The sequence below is a fragment of the Capra hircus genome, chromosome 5, assembly GCF_001704415.2.
Source record: "Capra hircus breed San Clemente chromosome 5, ASM170441v1, whole genome shotgun sequence".
NCBI lineage: Eukaryota > Metazoa > Chordata > Mammalia > Artiodactyla > Bovidae > Capra > Capra hircus.
In genome coordinates, this window is record NC_030812.1 from 76759897 (window position 1) to 76777564 (window position 17668).

The window sequence follows — 17668 nt, forward strand, 5'->3', positions numbered from 1 at the left end:
TTGGAGGGCACAAACAAAACCTAGTGTGCACCAGGACCCAGAAGAAAGGAGCAGTGACCCAAATAGAGACTGAGCCAAACTTGCCTGTGAGTGTCCAGGAGTCTCCGGGGGAGACATGGATCAACAGTGGCCGGCCATGGGGTAAGGAGCACTAAATACAACAGTCCTGGCATAAGCCTTTTTGAAGAAGGTCACCATCCCCATACCATAGTTTGGCCTAAGACCAAACTACAGGGAGGAAACACAGCCCCACCCATCAACAGAAAATTGGATTAAAGACTTATTGAGCATAGCCCATCAGAGCAAGACCCACATTCCCCCACAGCCAGGTCCTCCCATCAGGAAGCTTCACAAGCCTCTTATCTTTATCCTTCAGAGGGCAGACAAAATGGAAACCACAATTACAGAAAACTAACCAAACTGATCACTTGGATCATAGTCCTGTCTAACTCAGTGAAAGTGAGCCATGATGTGTAGGGCCACCCAAGACGGATGGGTCATGGGGGAGAATTCTGACAAGACGTGGTCCACTCGAGAAAGGCATGGCAAACTACTTCAGTATTCTTGCCTTGAGAACCCCATGAACAGTATGAAAAGGCAAAAAGATATGACATGGAAAGATGAGCTCCCCAGGTCAGTCCAATATTCTACTGGAGAAGAGTGGAGAAATAGCTCCAGAAAGAATGAACAGGCTGAGGCAAAGTGAAAACAATGCCCAGTTTATACAATTATAATTATATGTGGAAGTGGCAAATAGATTCAAGAGATTAGATCTGGTAGATAGAGTGCCTAAAGAACTATGGATGAAGGTTTGTATCCTTGTACCAGAGGCTATGATCAAAATCATCCCCAAGAAAAAGAAATGCAAAAAGGCAAAATGGTAGTCTGATAAGGCCTTACAAATAGCTGGGAAAAGAAGAGAATCGAAAGACAAAGGAGAAGAGGAAAGATATATCCATCTGAATGCAGAATTTCAAAGAATAGCAAGGAGATTAAGAAAGCCTTCTTAAGTGATCAATATGAAGAAATAGAGGAAAACAATAGATTGGGAAAGACTAGAAATCTCTTCAAGAAAATTAGAGATAACAAGGGAACATTGCATGCAAAGATAGGCTCAATGAAGGAGAGAAAGAGCAAGGGCTTAACAGAAGCAGAACATATTAAAAAGAGGTGGCAAAAATACACAGAAGAACTATACAAAAAAAGATCTTCATGACTCAGATAACCATGATGGTGTGGTCGCTAACCTAGAGCCAGACATCCTGGAGTGCAAAGTCAAAAGGGCCTTAGGAAGCATTACTATGGACAAAGCTAGTGGAGGTGGTGAAATTCCAGCTGAACTATTTCAAATCCTAAAAGATGATACTGTGAAAGTGCTACACTTAATATGCAAGCAAATATGGATAACTCAGCAATGGCCATAGGACTGGAAAAGGTCAGTTTTCATTCTAATCCCAAAGGAAGGCAATGCCAAAGAATGTTCAAACTACTGCACAATTGTACTCATCTCACACACTAGCTAAGTAATGCTCAAAATTCTCCATGCTAGGCTTCAGCAGTATGTGAACTGAGAACTTCCAGATGTTCAAGCTGGATTTGGGAAAGTCAGAGGAACCAGAGATCAAATTGCCAACATCCATTGCATCATAGAAAAAGCAAGAGAATTCTAGAACATCTACTTCTGCTTCATTGACTACACTAAAGCCTTTGACTGTTTGGATCACAGCAAACTGGAAAATTCTTCAAGTGATAGGAATATCAGACCACTTTATCTGCCTCCTGAGAAATCTGTATGCAGGTCAAGAAGCAACAATTAGAACCAGATATGGAACAATGGACTGTTTCGAGTTGGGAAAGGAGTACATCAAGGCTGTATATTTTCACTTTGCTTATTTAACTTCTGTGCAGAGTGTATCATGTGAAATGCTGGACTGGATGAAACACAAGCTAAAATCAGGATTGTTGGGAGAAATATCAATAACCTCAGATATACAGATGATATCACCCTTATGGCAGAAAGTGAAGAAGAACTTAAAAGCCTTTTGATGAAAGTGAAAGAGGAGAGTGAAAAAGCTGGCTTAAAACAACATTCATAGAACTAAGATCATGGCATCTGGTCCTATCACTTTATGGCTAATAGACAGGGAAACAATGGAAACAATGACAAACTTTATTTTTGGTGGCTCTAAAATCACTGCAGATGGTGACTGCAGCCATGAAATGAAAAGATGCTTGCGTCTTGGAAGGAAAGCTGTGGCCAACCTAGACAGCATATTAAAAAGTGGAGATATTCCTTTACTGACAAAGGTCAGTGTACTCTAAACTATGGTTTTTCCAGTAGTCATGTATGGATGTGAAAGCTGGACTATAAAGAAAGCTGAGCGCTGAAGAATTGATGCTTTTGAACTGTGGTGTTGGAGAAGACTCTTGAGAGTCCCTTGGACAACAAAGAGATCAAACCAGTCAATCCTAAAGGAAATCAGGCCTGAATATTCATTGGAAGGATTTGTGCTGGAGCTGAAACTCCAATACTTTGGCCACCTGATTCAAAGAACAGTGAGCCTTCATTGGAAAAGACCCTGATGCTCAGAAAGATTAAAGGCAGGACGAGAGAGGATGTGATGATTGGATGGCATCACTGACTTGATGGACGTGAGTTTGAGCAAGCTGCGGGAGTTGGTGAAGGACAGGGAAGCCTGGCATGCTGCAGTCTACAGGGTCATTAATAGTTGGATACAACTTAGTGACTGAACTGAACTGAACTGAAAGGCACAGTAGGTTAAGAGTAGAAGTTAGGAAAACAGACTACCTGGGTTCTATACATACACTTAACATTTACTAGTTATACAGTCTTATGCAAATGATATAACTTGTCTGAATTTCAGTTTTCTCATCTGTAAATGAAAGATCATGGTAATATTACCTGCCTTATTGAACTGCTATGAAGATTAAAAGCCAGTACATGTAAATTCCATGAAATAGTGGTTGGCACATAGTAAGTATTCATTTATATTAGTTATTAATCTTATTTCATACCTACCATGGAAAGCAGTGTAACAAGGGCTTTGTTACCTAAGGCCAGACCTTTTTCTCCTAAGATGTGACTTAATTCCTATCTCTTAGTTCTGAACTCTATTCTAAGGTCCCTTGAGGGTTCCATGCAAATGATCCTCTGAACCTCTGTGGGCAGATTCAAGTCTTCCATCTCTTTGTACCCATTGTTTTTTATTTTTAGGAGTTACTATTCAGGTAAGCACCCTCTTCCAACAACACAAGAGATGACTCTACACATGACCAATGTGTAGATGGTCACCAGATGATCAATACCAAAATCAGATTGATTATATTCTTTGTAGTCAAAGATGGAGAAGCTATATACAGTTAGCAAAAACAAGACCAGGAGCTGACTATGGATCAGATCATGAACTCCTTATTACAAAATTCAGACTTAAATTGAAGAAAGTAGGGAAAACCACTAGACCATTCAGGTATGACCTAAGTAAATCCCTAAAGATTATACAGTGGAAGTGACTAACAGATTCAAGGGATTAAATCTGATAGACAGAGTGCCTGAAGAACAATAGATGGAGGTTCCTAACATTGTACAGGAGGTGGCTACCAGAACCACCCCCCCCCCAAAAAAAAAGAAATGCAAGAAGGCAAAGTGGTTGTCTGAGCAGGCCTTAGAAATAGCTGAGAAAAGAAGAGAAGTGAAAGGCAAAGGAAAAAGGGAAAGATAAACCCAACTGAATGCAGAGTTCCAGAGAATAGCAAGGATAGATAAGAAAGCCTTCTTAAGTGAACAGTGAATGCAAAGAAATAGAGGAAAACACTAGAATGGGAAAGACTAGAGATCTCTTCAAGAAAACCAGAGATACCAAGGGAAACTTTCATGCAAAGATGGGCACAATAAAGGAGAGAAACAGCAATGACCTCACAGAAGCAGAAAAGATTAAAAAGAGGTATAAGAATACACAAAAGAACTATACAAAAAAGGTCTTAACAACATGGATAACCACAATGGTGTGGTCACTACCTACAGTCAGACATCCTGGAGTAAGAAGTCAAGTGGGCTTTAGGAAGCATTACTGCAAACAAAGCTAGTGGGGATGATGGAATTCCAGCTGAGATATTTCAGTTCCTAAAAGATGATGCTGTGAAAGTGCTGCACTCAATATGCCAGCAAATTTGGGAAAAACTCAAAAGTCACCACAGGACTAGAATAGGTCAGTTTTCATTCCAATCTCAAAGAAAGGCAATGCCAAAGAATGTTCAAACTACGCCACAGTTACACTCATTTCACATGCTAGCAAGGTAATGCTCAAAATCCTTCAAACTAGGCTTCAACAGCATGTGCACTGAGAACTTCCAGATGTACAAGTTATATTTAGAAAAGGCAGAGGAACCAGAGATCAAATTGCCAAACATCTTTTGGATCATAGAAAAAGCAAGAGGGTTCCAGAAAAATATTTACTTCTGCTTCACTGACTACACCAAAACCTTTGACTCTGTGGATCACAACAAACTGTGGAAAATTCTTAAAGAGATAGAAATACCAGATCACCTTACCTGCCTCCAAGAAACTTGTATGCAGGACAAGAAGCAACAGCTAGAACTGGACATGGGACAACAGACTGTTTCAAAATTGCCAAATGAGTATGTCAAGGCTGTAGTCACTGTGCTCATTTAACTGATGTGGAGAGTACATCATTGAAATGCCAAGCTGGATGAAGCACAAGCTGGAATCACGATTATGGGAAGAAATATCAATAACCTCAGATATGCAGATGACACTATCCTAATGGCAGAAAGTGAAGAACTAAAGAATCTCTTGAAGGTGAAAGAGGAGAGTGAAAAAGCTGGCTTAAAACTCAACATTCAAAAAACTAAGATCATGGCATCCAGTCCCATTGTGCATACAGCTAAGTTGCTTCAGTCATGTCTGACTCTTTGTGACCCTATGGACTGTAGCCTGTCAGGGTCTTTTGTCCACCGGATTCTCCAGGCAAGAATATTGGAGTAGGTTGCTGTACCCTCCTCCAGGGGATCGAACCCAGCCAAGGATCGAACCCATATCTCTTGCAGCTCCTGCATTGCAAATGGATTCTTTACTGCTGAGCCACCAAGGAAGCCCCCAGTCACATCACTTCATGGCAGGTAGATGGGAAAACAGTGGAAGCAATGACAGACTATACTTTCTTGGGTTCCAAAATCACTGTGGACGGTGACTGCAGCCATGAAATTAAAAGATGCTTGCTCCTTGGAAGAAAAGCTATGACAAATATAGACAGCATATTAAAAAGCAGAGATACCACTTTGCTGACAAATGTCCGTATAGTCAAAGCTATGGTTTTTCCCATGTTCATATATGGATGTGAGAGTTGGACCATAAAGAAGGGTGAGCACCAGAGAATTGATGCTTTAGAACTATGGTGCTGGGGAAGACCCTTGAGAGTGCCTTTGACAAAAAGGTCATCAAACCAGTCACTCCTAAAGGAAATCAACCCAAAGTATTCATAGTGGAGATAATGAAGGACAGGGAAGCCTGGCATGCTGCAGTTCATGGGCTTGCAAAGAATCAGACATAACTGAATGACTGAACAGCAACAGATTCAGTTAAGTATGCATTTAAAAAACACACGTGGCATATGAACCACTATGCCAATGATGGTTGGAAATAACTAGCATGAAAGAGGTATAGTCTTATGGGACTAGCACAAGTATATAGATAACTATAATATAGGTGGAGTAATGACAAAAAGAGGGATTAACAAATGGAAGTACATTCAAGAGAAAGTAAAAAGAACAAAGTCTGACAAACAGGAAAGTTAGAAATATGTGAGAAGACAGTACGTAGTATTTCTGTCTGGCTGGAAAATACAGTAGTGGAATAGTAAGACATAAAGCCAGGTAATTAGGAGCAGAATGTTGGCCACGAGAATGAAATGAGTGTTTAATTTATGTAGCAGTGGGAAGTTATTGAAGGTTTTGGAACTATGCTGGGAGCAGAGAGAGAGTCGAATTAGGGAGCAGCTAAGAATAAGGGGACAGGAAACTGTTTTAAAATTTTGGAAAGGGGTAGAAAGAGCCCAAACTGAGAGACATATGTGATGATGGTCATTGCAAAATTCATTCTGGTAAAAGAGAGTTGGAATGTCCATCACTGGTAGAGGTGCCAGTATGCAGTTGCTAGGAGAGTAAAGAATAGATGTGTATGTGTTCACTTGGATGGAACTTGAAAACATAGAGCTTAGTGAAAAAAGATGAAAAGAGAACATATGAAGAAAAATTATCCAAAACTTTGAATTAAAACAAAAAGACTGACTACATGACCTTCATTGTCATATTGGAGTATTGTTTCCCATGTTAAGGCCCATATTTTCAGATAATACTTTGTAACCTTTTGGAGTCAAAATATGTTCAGAGTAGTTGTTCAGCAAGCTATTTCTGGAGTTACCTTGGTTTTTGTTACCTTCTAACAAGGTAAGGAACTTGATCCAGAATAGCAGTCAGCTGATACTAAGTGCACTGTTTAGTCCAGAGGAATGGGACTTCTCCATGATGTAAACTGCTTGGTTTACATCTTGCCTAAGTTCATAATCTCTTCACTGGGCCAGCATTTTAATAGCACTGCCTCTGGCTCTGAGATATGGTGAACAGTTTTGAATAAAAGGAACAAAGAAAGACAGAAGTTAAAAATTACTCTGAAGTTTTTAACTTTGTTGACCAGGAATATTGTGATATCGTTAGATAATTATGGAGGAGTGTCTTATCAGGAAAATTAATCAGAACATCCAGTTGAAATAACAAATAGCAGTTAGAAATATAATTTTTAAAAGTTTTAATTCAATTTATTTAAACTAAAAAAAGCCAAACAGTTCAGCTATTTCTCCCCAACCCCTACCCCTAGCCTCCACCTCCAAGAACCACCAGTCTGTTTTCTGCATCTATGAACTTTTGTTTAGGTTTTCTGTTTTGTTTTGTTTTCATACTCCACAAATAAGAGAAGTCATATGGTATCTGACTTTCTCTGTCTGACATCTCACTTACTATAATGCTCTCTAGGTCTATCCATGTTGCTGCAAATGACAGGATATAATTCTTTTTTATGACTGAGTGATATTCTATTGTATATATGCCACATATTATTTTATACATTTATTCATTGATGGACACTTAGGTTATTTCCATATCTTAATATTGTAAATAAAGTTGCAATGAACATGGTAGTGGAAATAACTTTTCAAATTATTATTTTCATTTCTTTGTGTCAGTTCAGTTCAGTCAGTCGTGTTTGACTGCGACCCCATGGACTGCATCACACCAGGCTTCCCTGTCCATCACCAACTCCCAGAGCTTGCTCAAACTCATATCCATCGAGACAGTGATGCCATCCAACCATCTCATCCTCTGTCATCCCCTTCTCCTCCTGATTTCAGTCTTTCCCAGCATCAGGGTCTTTTCCAGCCTGATGGGCTGCTGTATGGGGTCTTACAGAGTTGGACACGACTGAAGCGACTCAGTAGCAGCAGTAGATGGATGCACAACTCTGTAGAATCACTAAAACCCACTGTTATGTCAGTTATATCTTAATAAAGCAGTTACTCCACAAATGATCCTTTTTTGCTAAGCTTTTAACTTTTAGAATAAATGACATAAATTTCTGTTAATGGTAGAGCATCTGATTTCAACATCATAACAGAGTTGAAGAGAATGAGAGCTGAGAATGTCTAAACTTGTCACCCTTCTTATTCCTTCAGTTCAATTCAGTTGCTCAGTCATGTCCGACTCTTTGCGACCCCATGAATCACAGCACGCCAGGCCTCCCTGTCCATCACCAACTCCTGGAGTTCACTCAAACTCACGTCCATCAAGTCGGTGATGCCATCCAAGCCATCTCATCCTGTCGTCCCCTTCTCCTCCTGCCCCCAATCCCTCCCAGCATCAGTCTTTTTCAATGAGTCTTATTCCTTGCAGTCTATTAAATATGAATTACTTAAAATGTACAAACCTAATGATACATAGTTTTGGTAAGTGAGAGTGATATCCATGGAGATGTGTTACCCAGATCACCCTTCAAGGAAGGACTTTCTGCCCACCTTCAGAATCTACCTCTGCTGACTCTGCAGTCACCTCTCTTCAAGTCACACTCTTCCAAGAGCAGCCTACATTGATGGCAAGGATATAAAATCCCAGTCAAAACTAGAATTCCTGTTTAAAACCTAGTGTCTCATGCCTTTATTATGCACAGGTATATGGTCTGAATTTTCACTATTAATATCCTCAGATGGAAAAATACCATTTAACTATGCTTTGGAATTTGTTAATATTCATTAGGCCCTATTATGGTCTAAATGTTTTTGTATCATATGTTGCAATCCTACCCATAAAGGTGATGCCTTTAGTAACTGGAGCCTTTGGGAGGTGTTTAAATCATGAGGGTGGAGCTGTTACCAAAAAGTGTGGGGTCTGGCTGCTCACCACCCAAAATCCAGTAAGCAGGCCGGGTTGGTGAAAAGAAACGTTTGCTTTATTTCAGATGCTGGCAACTGGTGGGGAGGTTGAACATATGTCCAAAGGCCAACTCCCCACCCCAAGAAGCAGAGAGTAAGAGCTTTTATACACAGAGTCAGGACTGGGGGATGCTACACGGAGAAACGGAAGTCATCTCTGACAGTCATCCTCAAATTGGTCATTAGTGGTCTGACCAGTGTCATCTTGGTTGTTTTCAGTTCAGTTCAGTCCAGTCGCTCAGTCATGTCTGACTCTTGTGACCCCATGGACTGCAGCATGCCAGGCTTCCCTGTCCATCACCAACTCCTGAAGCTTGCTCAAATTCATGTCCATCGAGTCAGTGATGCCATCTAATCATCTCATTCTCTGTTGTCCCCTTCTCCTCCTGCCTTCAATCTTTCCCAGTATCAGGGTCTTCTCTAATAAGTCAATTCTTTACATCAGGTGGTCAAAGTATCAGAGTTTCAGCTTCAGCATCAGTCCTTCCAATGAATATTCAGGACTGATTTCCTTTTGGATAGACTGGTTGGACCTTCTTGTAGCCCAAGGGACTCTCAAGAGTCTTCTCCAGCACCACAGTTCAAAAGCATCAATTCTTTGGCACTCAACTTTCTTTATGGTCCAATTCTCACATCCATACGTGACTCCTGAAAAAACATAGCTTTGAATATATGGACCTTAGTTGGCAAAGTAATATCTCTGCTTTTTAATATGTTGTCTAGGTTTGTCATTGGAGAAGGCAATGGCATCCCACTCCAGTACTCTTGCCTGGAAAATCCTATGGACAGAGGAGCCTGGTAGGTTGCAGTCCATGGGGCTGCTAAGAATCGGACACGACTGAGCGACTTCAGTTTCACTTTTCACTTTCATGCATTGGAGAAGGAAATGGCAACCCACTCCAGTGTTCTTGCCTGGAGAATCCCAGGGACAGGAGAGCATGGTGGGCTGCCGTCTATGGGGTCGCAGAATCAGACACGACTGAAGCGACTTAGCAGCAGCAGCAGCAGCAGGTTTGTCATAGCTTTTCTTCCAAGGAGCAAGTGTCTTTTAATTGGTTTTAATTGGTTGTTTTATGTACGGTTAATCTTCAGTTCCAAAATCCATTTGTTACCGTTTCTTTGAGGCCAGTTCTAGGAACTGTGACAGCTCATTTCATGGGTACAGTCTGGTCATTATGTAGTTAACTTCTTCACCCCTGTGTTTTAATATCTATAAAACAGTTCACAGGATATGGCTCAGAATATTATCTGTAGCCTTGAGAAAGAACTAAAGGTCCTTGACTATGCTTAATGCCTACATTATTATTTGGTCTCTTTTGACTGTTTTTCTTTGTTTTCCACATTTCTCACTTCTCTGATTAAACTTTCTCTTTGACTAAAGTTTTCCACAGACAAAAAGCAGACAGAGGACATGGGGTAGGGGTTAGGATGACAGGGTCCTGCTCCATTTCAAAATCTTACAAATTGGATTAGTGTCTTTACAAAGAAGCTCCAGAGAAATCCCTAGCCCCTTCTACCATAAGAGGACACATAGAGAAGGTGCCAGCTGTGAGTCAGGAAGAGAGCCCTAACTCAACCATGCTGGTACTTTGATCTTAGCCTTCTAGCATCCAGAACTGTGAAAATTAAAGTTCTTTTGTCTAACAGATCTATCCAATCTATGGCATTTTGTTATTGCAATTCAACCAGACAAAGACAGTGTCCTTAAGTGGAGGAAAACTCAGACTTTCACCATGAGGTTTGCTTTCACAACACCAAGAACACAGGATTCTCACGCAAAACTACTTCTGCCAAAGAAGCATTAACAGTCAAAATTTACAAAGTACCTAAAGAACAAAATAGCATGAAAGAGACTCAACAGAAAATAGGACAATTGACACTTTATTAACTTCGGACAGTAGAATAACCTGAAAGATATTTTAAAACAAATATATTGGAAATGTTCCAAAACAAAGGAACAGTTATTCTTAAGAGATGAATATAGATAAAATAACAGATAAATTTTAAAAAATTAAAAGCCCTAAGAAAGAAAAATGTAGTCATTGAAATAACCACCTAGATTCCCTTGTATCTTTCATAAGAGGTGATAGACTGGACTTTGACCACATCCTGTGTGTTGAAAATAACACCTACTGGTTAACCTTCCCCCACGCCACACTTTTTCACAGTTAGCTGAATCTGGGGCCCAGCGGTTACTTTTGAGGTTGTTACTGCAGGTTGGCCTTATCCTGCTACTTGGAGTACTACTGATATGTCAGGGGACATTCAACTTTAAGGAATCAACTTAAAGGAATTGTTTTCTTCCTTTGTGTGCTGTTTCTCAAGGGCCCTCTGTTCCTTATCAGTTCCTGGAAAACAAATGAACAGAGCTGCACGCAGTTCTTAGGACTGAGATCATGAGACAGAGCACATACATGGATTCCCTTCAGTGACCTTTTACTTTAAACTATTCAGTCACGTCCCTGTTACTCAGATATGGATTGTCTTTTGGCCCTGTGACGATTGTTATTCACCTGGTTCTGTTTTTGCTCAACTTCATTTTTGCTGCCTAAAGCTTCCTTGTATGGGGATATATAAGCACACTCTGCCACAAATAAAGCACCCTTGTTTCACTCGAGACTTGGGTCCCCTGCGTCCCTCTTTTCGTGGTCTCCAGTCCCCAGGTCCCAGTCTATAAAGACCATGACATTGATAGTTGTTCACTCACTAAGTCATATATCCAACTCTTTGTGACCCTGTGGACTGTAGCACACCAGGCTCCTCTGTCCTCCACTATCTCTGACAGTTTGCCCAGTTTCATGTCCATTGAGTCAGTGATGCTATCTAACTACCTCATCCTCTGCCATCCCTTTCTCCTTTGCTTTCAGTATTTCCTTGGATCAGGGTCTTTTCCAATGAGTTGGCTATTGATAATAGCTTTAATTAAGTGCTTTAAGAGACAAATTGAACAGATTAGGTTTTAGCCTCTGTTGGTCAAATTAAAGTAGCTGATAGAATGGCATACTTCCATGAATATTTGAATTAAGCCGAGAACTTACTGGGGTGGATTGTTGGAAGAGGCAACACCATGGACCTGCACATTCTTGCTGGGTATACCAAGAATGCAGGGCCTTGATTACCTAGGCCATTTCTCAAGGTTGCATTTGTAGTAAACAGCCTTGAGAGATGAAGTATTTTCTCCTTCCAAAAACAGCAGTCTTGCTTCCGGTTGCTATAAAAATGGTGAACCCCCTCAAGCTCAGTGCTTCTGTCTTGTAATACAACCCACTACATGAGTAAACATCTATCTGGACTGACTTTCCTACATTATACTGTAGGACCTGGGGCATGGATAACCAACACAAACATGAAGCTCCAGCTACTACTCTTTTTCTTTTTTTTAATTTATTTATTTTTGACTGAGCTGGGTCTTTGTTGCTGCCCATGGGATTTCTCTAGTTGCAGCGACCAGGGGTTACTCTGCTCATTGCTGTGGCTTCTCCTGTTGTGGAGCACAAGCTCTAGGGTGCACAGGCTTGTGGTTGTGAAGTATGGGGTTAAGTTGCTTAGCAGCATGTGGGTTCTTAGTTCCTGGACCAGGGTTCGAACCCCAGTCCCCTGCATTGGCAGGCAGATTCTTAACCACGGAAGAATCCTGGGAAGTTCCCTGGCTACTGCTCTTATCCTGAGTAATAAAGTCGTTTTTCACTGACCCAGCATTCTTCTGCCAGCATTCATAAAATGATAATAAAGCTAACTCATAAACTGGTAAGTAGGATCAACTCTCAGATTCTGCGCAACTCTTGACAGTTATAAAAATCAATTACAAGAGAATTTTTAAGCAAAAAATGAAAGGTAAGGGACTTCCCTGTGGTCCAGTGGTTAAGACTCCATGTTCTTACTGCAAGCAGCATGGCTTCCATCCCTGGTCAGGGAACTAAGATCCCACATGATGCAACTAAGACCCAGCACAGCCAAATAAATAACTATTTTTTAAAAAGTACAAGTATTGCAAACTAAGAATTCTACAGATTTAATAGAAAGAATAAGAACATAGAAGAATTAAATGATACTAATCAATGAATAATCACATACACAGTGGCTCAGATGGTAAAGAACCTGTCTATAATACCGGAGGCCTGGGTTCAATCCATGGGTTGGGAAGATCCCTTGCAGAAGGAAATGTATTCTTCCCTGAAAAATCCCATGGACTGAAGAGTCTGGTAGGCTACAGTCCATCGGGTTGCAAAGTGTTGGACACGACTGAGAGATTAACACTAACACACATAATATATTTATGTGCACATACATGTACATACATGGAAAGAGATATTTAGGCACGCATATATAAAACACAGAAAGAGAACATTACCACTCTCAGATAGAAAATACACATTTTCCGAATATTTATAGAGCACATACAAAATCAGTCATGTATTTGACCACAAAAATAGCTCATAAATTTAAGTAAAAAACATAGCAAAATAGATAAAAGATATGAATAGATTATTTTGAGGAAAGAATATCTAGATAGCCAGCAACTTTATAAAAAGATGTTAAACTTACTAGCAATTAGAGAAATAAGAATTAAATTAGTAATGAGATACTAGTTTTCGCCCATGATATCTGTCAACATTTAAGAGTAAGAAAAATAGTGCTCAGTGAAAAACTAAACAAATCTATGACAAATACCACACGCACAAATTAGAAATACATCCATAGAACAATCATGTTAAAAGGATACATACAACAAAAGGATACACATTAGACATTAAAATGATTTCCTAGAGCCGGGGGATGAGATTGGGAAATGGACATAATGAAAATAAATGGAAAAATAAATAAATAAAATGAACAATAACATATATTGCTTAGCGATGTAGAGGAAAAGGAACTCTCCAACACTGCTGATGGAAATATGAAGAAAATAATCTGACAACATATGTTATACCCTAGAAACAGTAGAGTGCTCCTCAATAGGGGATGACTAAGTCATCTACACTATGAAATACAATATTTAGCCACTAAAGGAGAATTAAAACTATACTTGATGCTTTAAAGAATTATTATTAAATGAAAGAGTTTGTAGAAAAGTGAGTATACACTGATGCCATTCTAAGAAACAGTAATCTCTCCCCACCCCCACCCTAACTTTTAAAAGTATGTGTGAGAACATAGATACATGTGTGAGTGAATGTGTGTGTGTGTGTGTGTGTGTGTGTGTACAAGCACAGAGGAAAAATAAGAATATACAAGGAATAGCATGAGGAACTAAACTAATGGAAGGGGGAAAGATAGGAGAAAGAAAGGCAGAGGCAACCAAAAGAAGAAAAGAAAAAGAAAAAGACCACACTAACAAAATTCAAGTGTGTATATGTGAAAGTATTTGTAGGCAGAAACTAAGAAAGATTTGTATTTATTTAACATACAAGTATCTCAGATAGTTGGACTTTCAGGCCACATATTAATATGAAGCATGTTGGTTGTACGGGTCTTGGTTGTTGCCTGCCTTAATGACTGTGATATATAATACTGGCACTAAGTTTATTATCTCTGATTTGTACTATTTATGGAATCTTTGTGGTTACAGTTTTGTCTTGGTTCTTATACCTGTACAATTTTTAGGAAAAATAGTGAAAGCAAGTTTGTTGGATTAACACATAAAATTTGTCAATTAATAGGCCCTAGTTTAATGTTTACTTAGGAATGTATGTGAATAAAAGCTTGGTAGTAACTGTGTATCTTAGGAATTGGAGAGACTGACTTAAGAAAGATTCTGTGTCATTCAGAATGCATTTTAGTAAGTGATGGATGCTGAGAAAAAGTTGTAGAGGAAAAGGGCAACTTGTTCATAACTGAGGCTTTTGAATCTTACCAAGCTTAAGTTGTAAATATTCATATAAAATGTGCAGTCATTTTTTCTTTCTTGTTTATGAAAGAACTAAGTGCTAACAAATGCATTAAACAAATATTAGGAGTCAATACCTGTATAGTGTAATTTACCATATTGTATTTGTATTTCAGATGCCTTTGGTGCTTCATGAAGAATATTTCTAGATATATCACAGACATTAAGCCTTTGCCACCCAACATAAAAGATAGACTCATCAAAATTATGAGCGTGCAGGGGCAGATAACAGATTCAAACATAAGTGAGGTAAGAAGATATACAACTGTAAAGCAAGCTTATTATATTTTACTGTTGAGCTATCGTTTCAGATTTTTGGAACAATGTTTTATATTAGGATGAGTAATTTTAGAATATACTAAAGTTCTTTTTTTCTCCAGATAACCATAATGTCCTTGTGTAATAGCTTCTAAAATAATCTCCCATTGACTTCCCTGGGGGTCCAGAGGTTAAGACTCAATGCTTCCGATGCAGGGGGTGCAGATTTCATTCCTGGTTGGGGAGCTAAGATCCCACATGCTGAGCAGCCAAAAAACAAAATAAAAATTAAAAATCTTCTCCCACTGTTCCAGTTATTCCCCTTGTCTTCATGGTACCAACATCCATGAACTACCTGTTTTCAAGAAATGTTAAACGTTTTGGTTAAGTATACCTTAATAAATCTGGAAAAAATTAAAATGCAGAGCGAAAAAATGAATGGAAAAAAAGACCCACAAGAAGAAATATGAATGTTACGTTGTGACTCTAGGACACAAACCACACCTACGTGTAACTGTACAGTGTGCAGTACACTTGGATATTTTCTATTTTATTCTAGTATGTCTTATTTCAATTAAAAAATGTTGATCATAGCCTACTAGATTGATTTTATCCATTCAAGGATAACAATCAGTTAAAAATCATTCTTCTAAACTCTTCTCATTCTTCTTCTGGCCACCTCACTCCATCTAACTTATACTTACTCCCTTTCCCTTTATATATGTTAGTTGCTCAGTCATGTCTGACTCTTTGCAACCCCCATGGACTGCAGCCCACTAGACTCCTCTGTCCATGGGATTCTCCAAGCAAGAATACTGAGTGGGTTGCCATGCCCTTCTCCAAGGGATCTTCCGTATCCAGGGACTGAACCCAGGTCTCCCACATTATAGGCAGATCTTTACCAACTGAGCTTCCTAGGAAGCCCTTTTCCCTAATTAAGCTAAAATTAACAATTCTATAAGGGAGAATGTATAGTAAAGCTTCTGGCTTGAATAAAAATACCAGCCTTGCCACTATTTCTGACACTGAACCTCAGTTCTCTTAATTGTAAAATGGGTTTGCAACTATCATCACTCACTGCCTACAGAGATTAAAGACTTGTACCTGCTGAGCAAAGAGGCACATAGCTAGACTCTCTCATGATAGTCAGAAACTACTGGAAGAGGATAAGCACCCCACTACCTTGGTTCTGCTTCCATATCTAATGGGTTCTTATTCTGTACCAACTGTCTCAGTAGAGCTCTGTGTCCCAGCAAGACTTTGAGGACACTATAAGCTGCACCTTCAGTTGGAAGTAGACTTGGTTTTTTCTGCTTTTTGTATCTGTCTTCACGCAAATGCATTTCTGTATTCTTTGCTATAGTTTTCACCTGCCATTTCTCTGTTATGACCATCAAAACACTGAATATGGAATAAATATATATGTCTGTAGGAAATTTTAATTTTTCAAAATAATGTATGTATTATAGATTTTACATCCTGAAGTCCAAACTCTAGATCTACGAAGCTGTGATATTTCAGATACTGCTCTCCTGCACCTATGTAACTGCAGAAAACTGAAGAAATTAAATTTAAATTCCTCAAAAGAAAACAGAATTTCCATAACTTCAAAAGGTATGTTTATTAACACTACCAATTACGAACAAATTGGTAGAGAACTATTCACCATAGTTTTGGAGCAGAGAAGGGGAAGATATGTTAAAAGATAGTATGAAGATGTCAGTCAGTCAGTTCAGTTGCTCAGTCGTGTCCAACTCTTTGCTACCCCATGGAATACAGCGCTCCAGGCTTCCCTGTCCCTCACCAGCTCCCAGAGCTTGCTCAAACTCATGTCCATTGAGTCGGTGATGCCATCCAACCACCCCATCCTCAGTCATCCCCTTCTCTTCCCGCCTTCAATCTTTCCCAGCATCAGGGTCTTTTCCAATGAGTCAGTTCTGAGAACCCCATGAACAGTATGAAGGTGTCAAAGAAATAGAAACTATATTTATCAATAAAAATATTCAAAATAAGCTAGAGAATCCTAATTAGAATTCTTGCTTATAATCAGTGCTGAAAGTTAGGAAATACGTTGTCACTATTTAAATTTTAAACATATTTAAAATAAACATGGCTAGATAAATATTTTAAATATTTGCCTAGTATAGTGAAATAAGAAATGACCAGTTCATAACTTTGTTAAGACTTTTTTGTTGTAATATTACAACAGAAAGTTAAATCGTTAGCAAATATTTACTAGGTTCTCTCCTATCAGCCTGTATAACACATAGTTTTGTAGCCAGAACTGCCTCATTTTGAACTGCACAAAACTTGAAATGTGTATTTTCAAGTTGCCCCATTTTGAGCTGCACAAAACTTGAAACATGTATTTTCTACTCCTGCTAACCTAAGCATGCCTCAAAACAGTTTTAGACAATGACTAATTGACTAAGAAAGAACTAATCTTGCTTGCTTAATTCCAGATACCAACTTCAAGGACATTGGCAGGGAAGCTGAAATAATTTAGACTATAAGCCAAGTCACATAGCAAAATCACCAAACGCCCAGTTCTCTGAAAGCTATAAGGATCTAACACACACTCCTAAGTTGTTTTCACAGGAAGCAGACCAGATGAAAACTGCTGACTGCAAGCATGTAGACCCCAGACCAGTTGAAACCAGAAGACTGGTGATGTTTGAAACTTCACCTTGATTCCAACCAATCTGAGAACTGTGTATGAACTGCTTGTGTACCTTGCAGCCCCCTCCCTCACATATGCTTTAGAACCTTTATCTCCCAACTGGCAACTTGGAGATGCTCTTAAGGACGTCAGTCTACCATCTTCCCAGTTTGCCAGCTTCCTGACTAAAGCAACTTTAAGATTTCCACCAACTCTTGTCTCTTGAGTATTGACCTTCCGAGTGGCAGGAAGCCGAAATTGGGTTTGGTACCGACCTTGTCCAGTTACAGTGTTTTATAACCAGGCAGACTGCATGTATCAGTGTGACTGTTACATGAATTAATGGATTTT

The 17668-nt window shown here is 39.3% G+C and overlaps 1 protein-coding gene across 2 annotated transcripts in view; it reads left to right on the plus strand.

The window, feature by feature from the left end:
* AMN1 (antagonist of mitotic exit network 1 homolog) overlaps nt 1–17668 on the plus strand; it is a 77289-nt gene that overhangs the window by 22215 nt on the left and 37406 nt on the right. For both annotated transcript variants that reach the window (XM_018048340.1, XM_018048341.1), the window contains exons 2-3: nt 14517–14649; nt 16128–16272. In XM_018048340.1, the coding sequence (XP_017903829.1) occupies nt 14517–14649; nt 16128–16272 (278 nt within the window). The remainder of the gene's footprint in view (nt 1–14516; nt 14650–16127; nt 16273–17668) is intronic.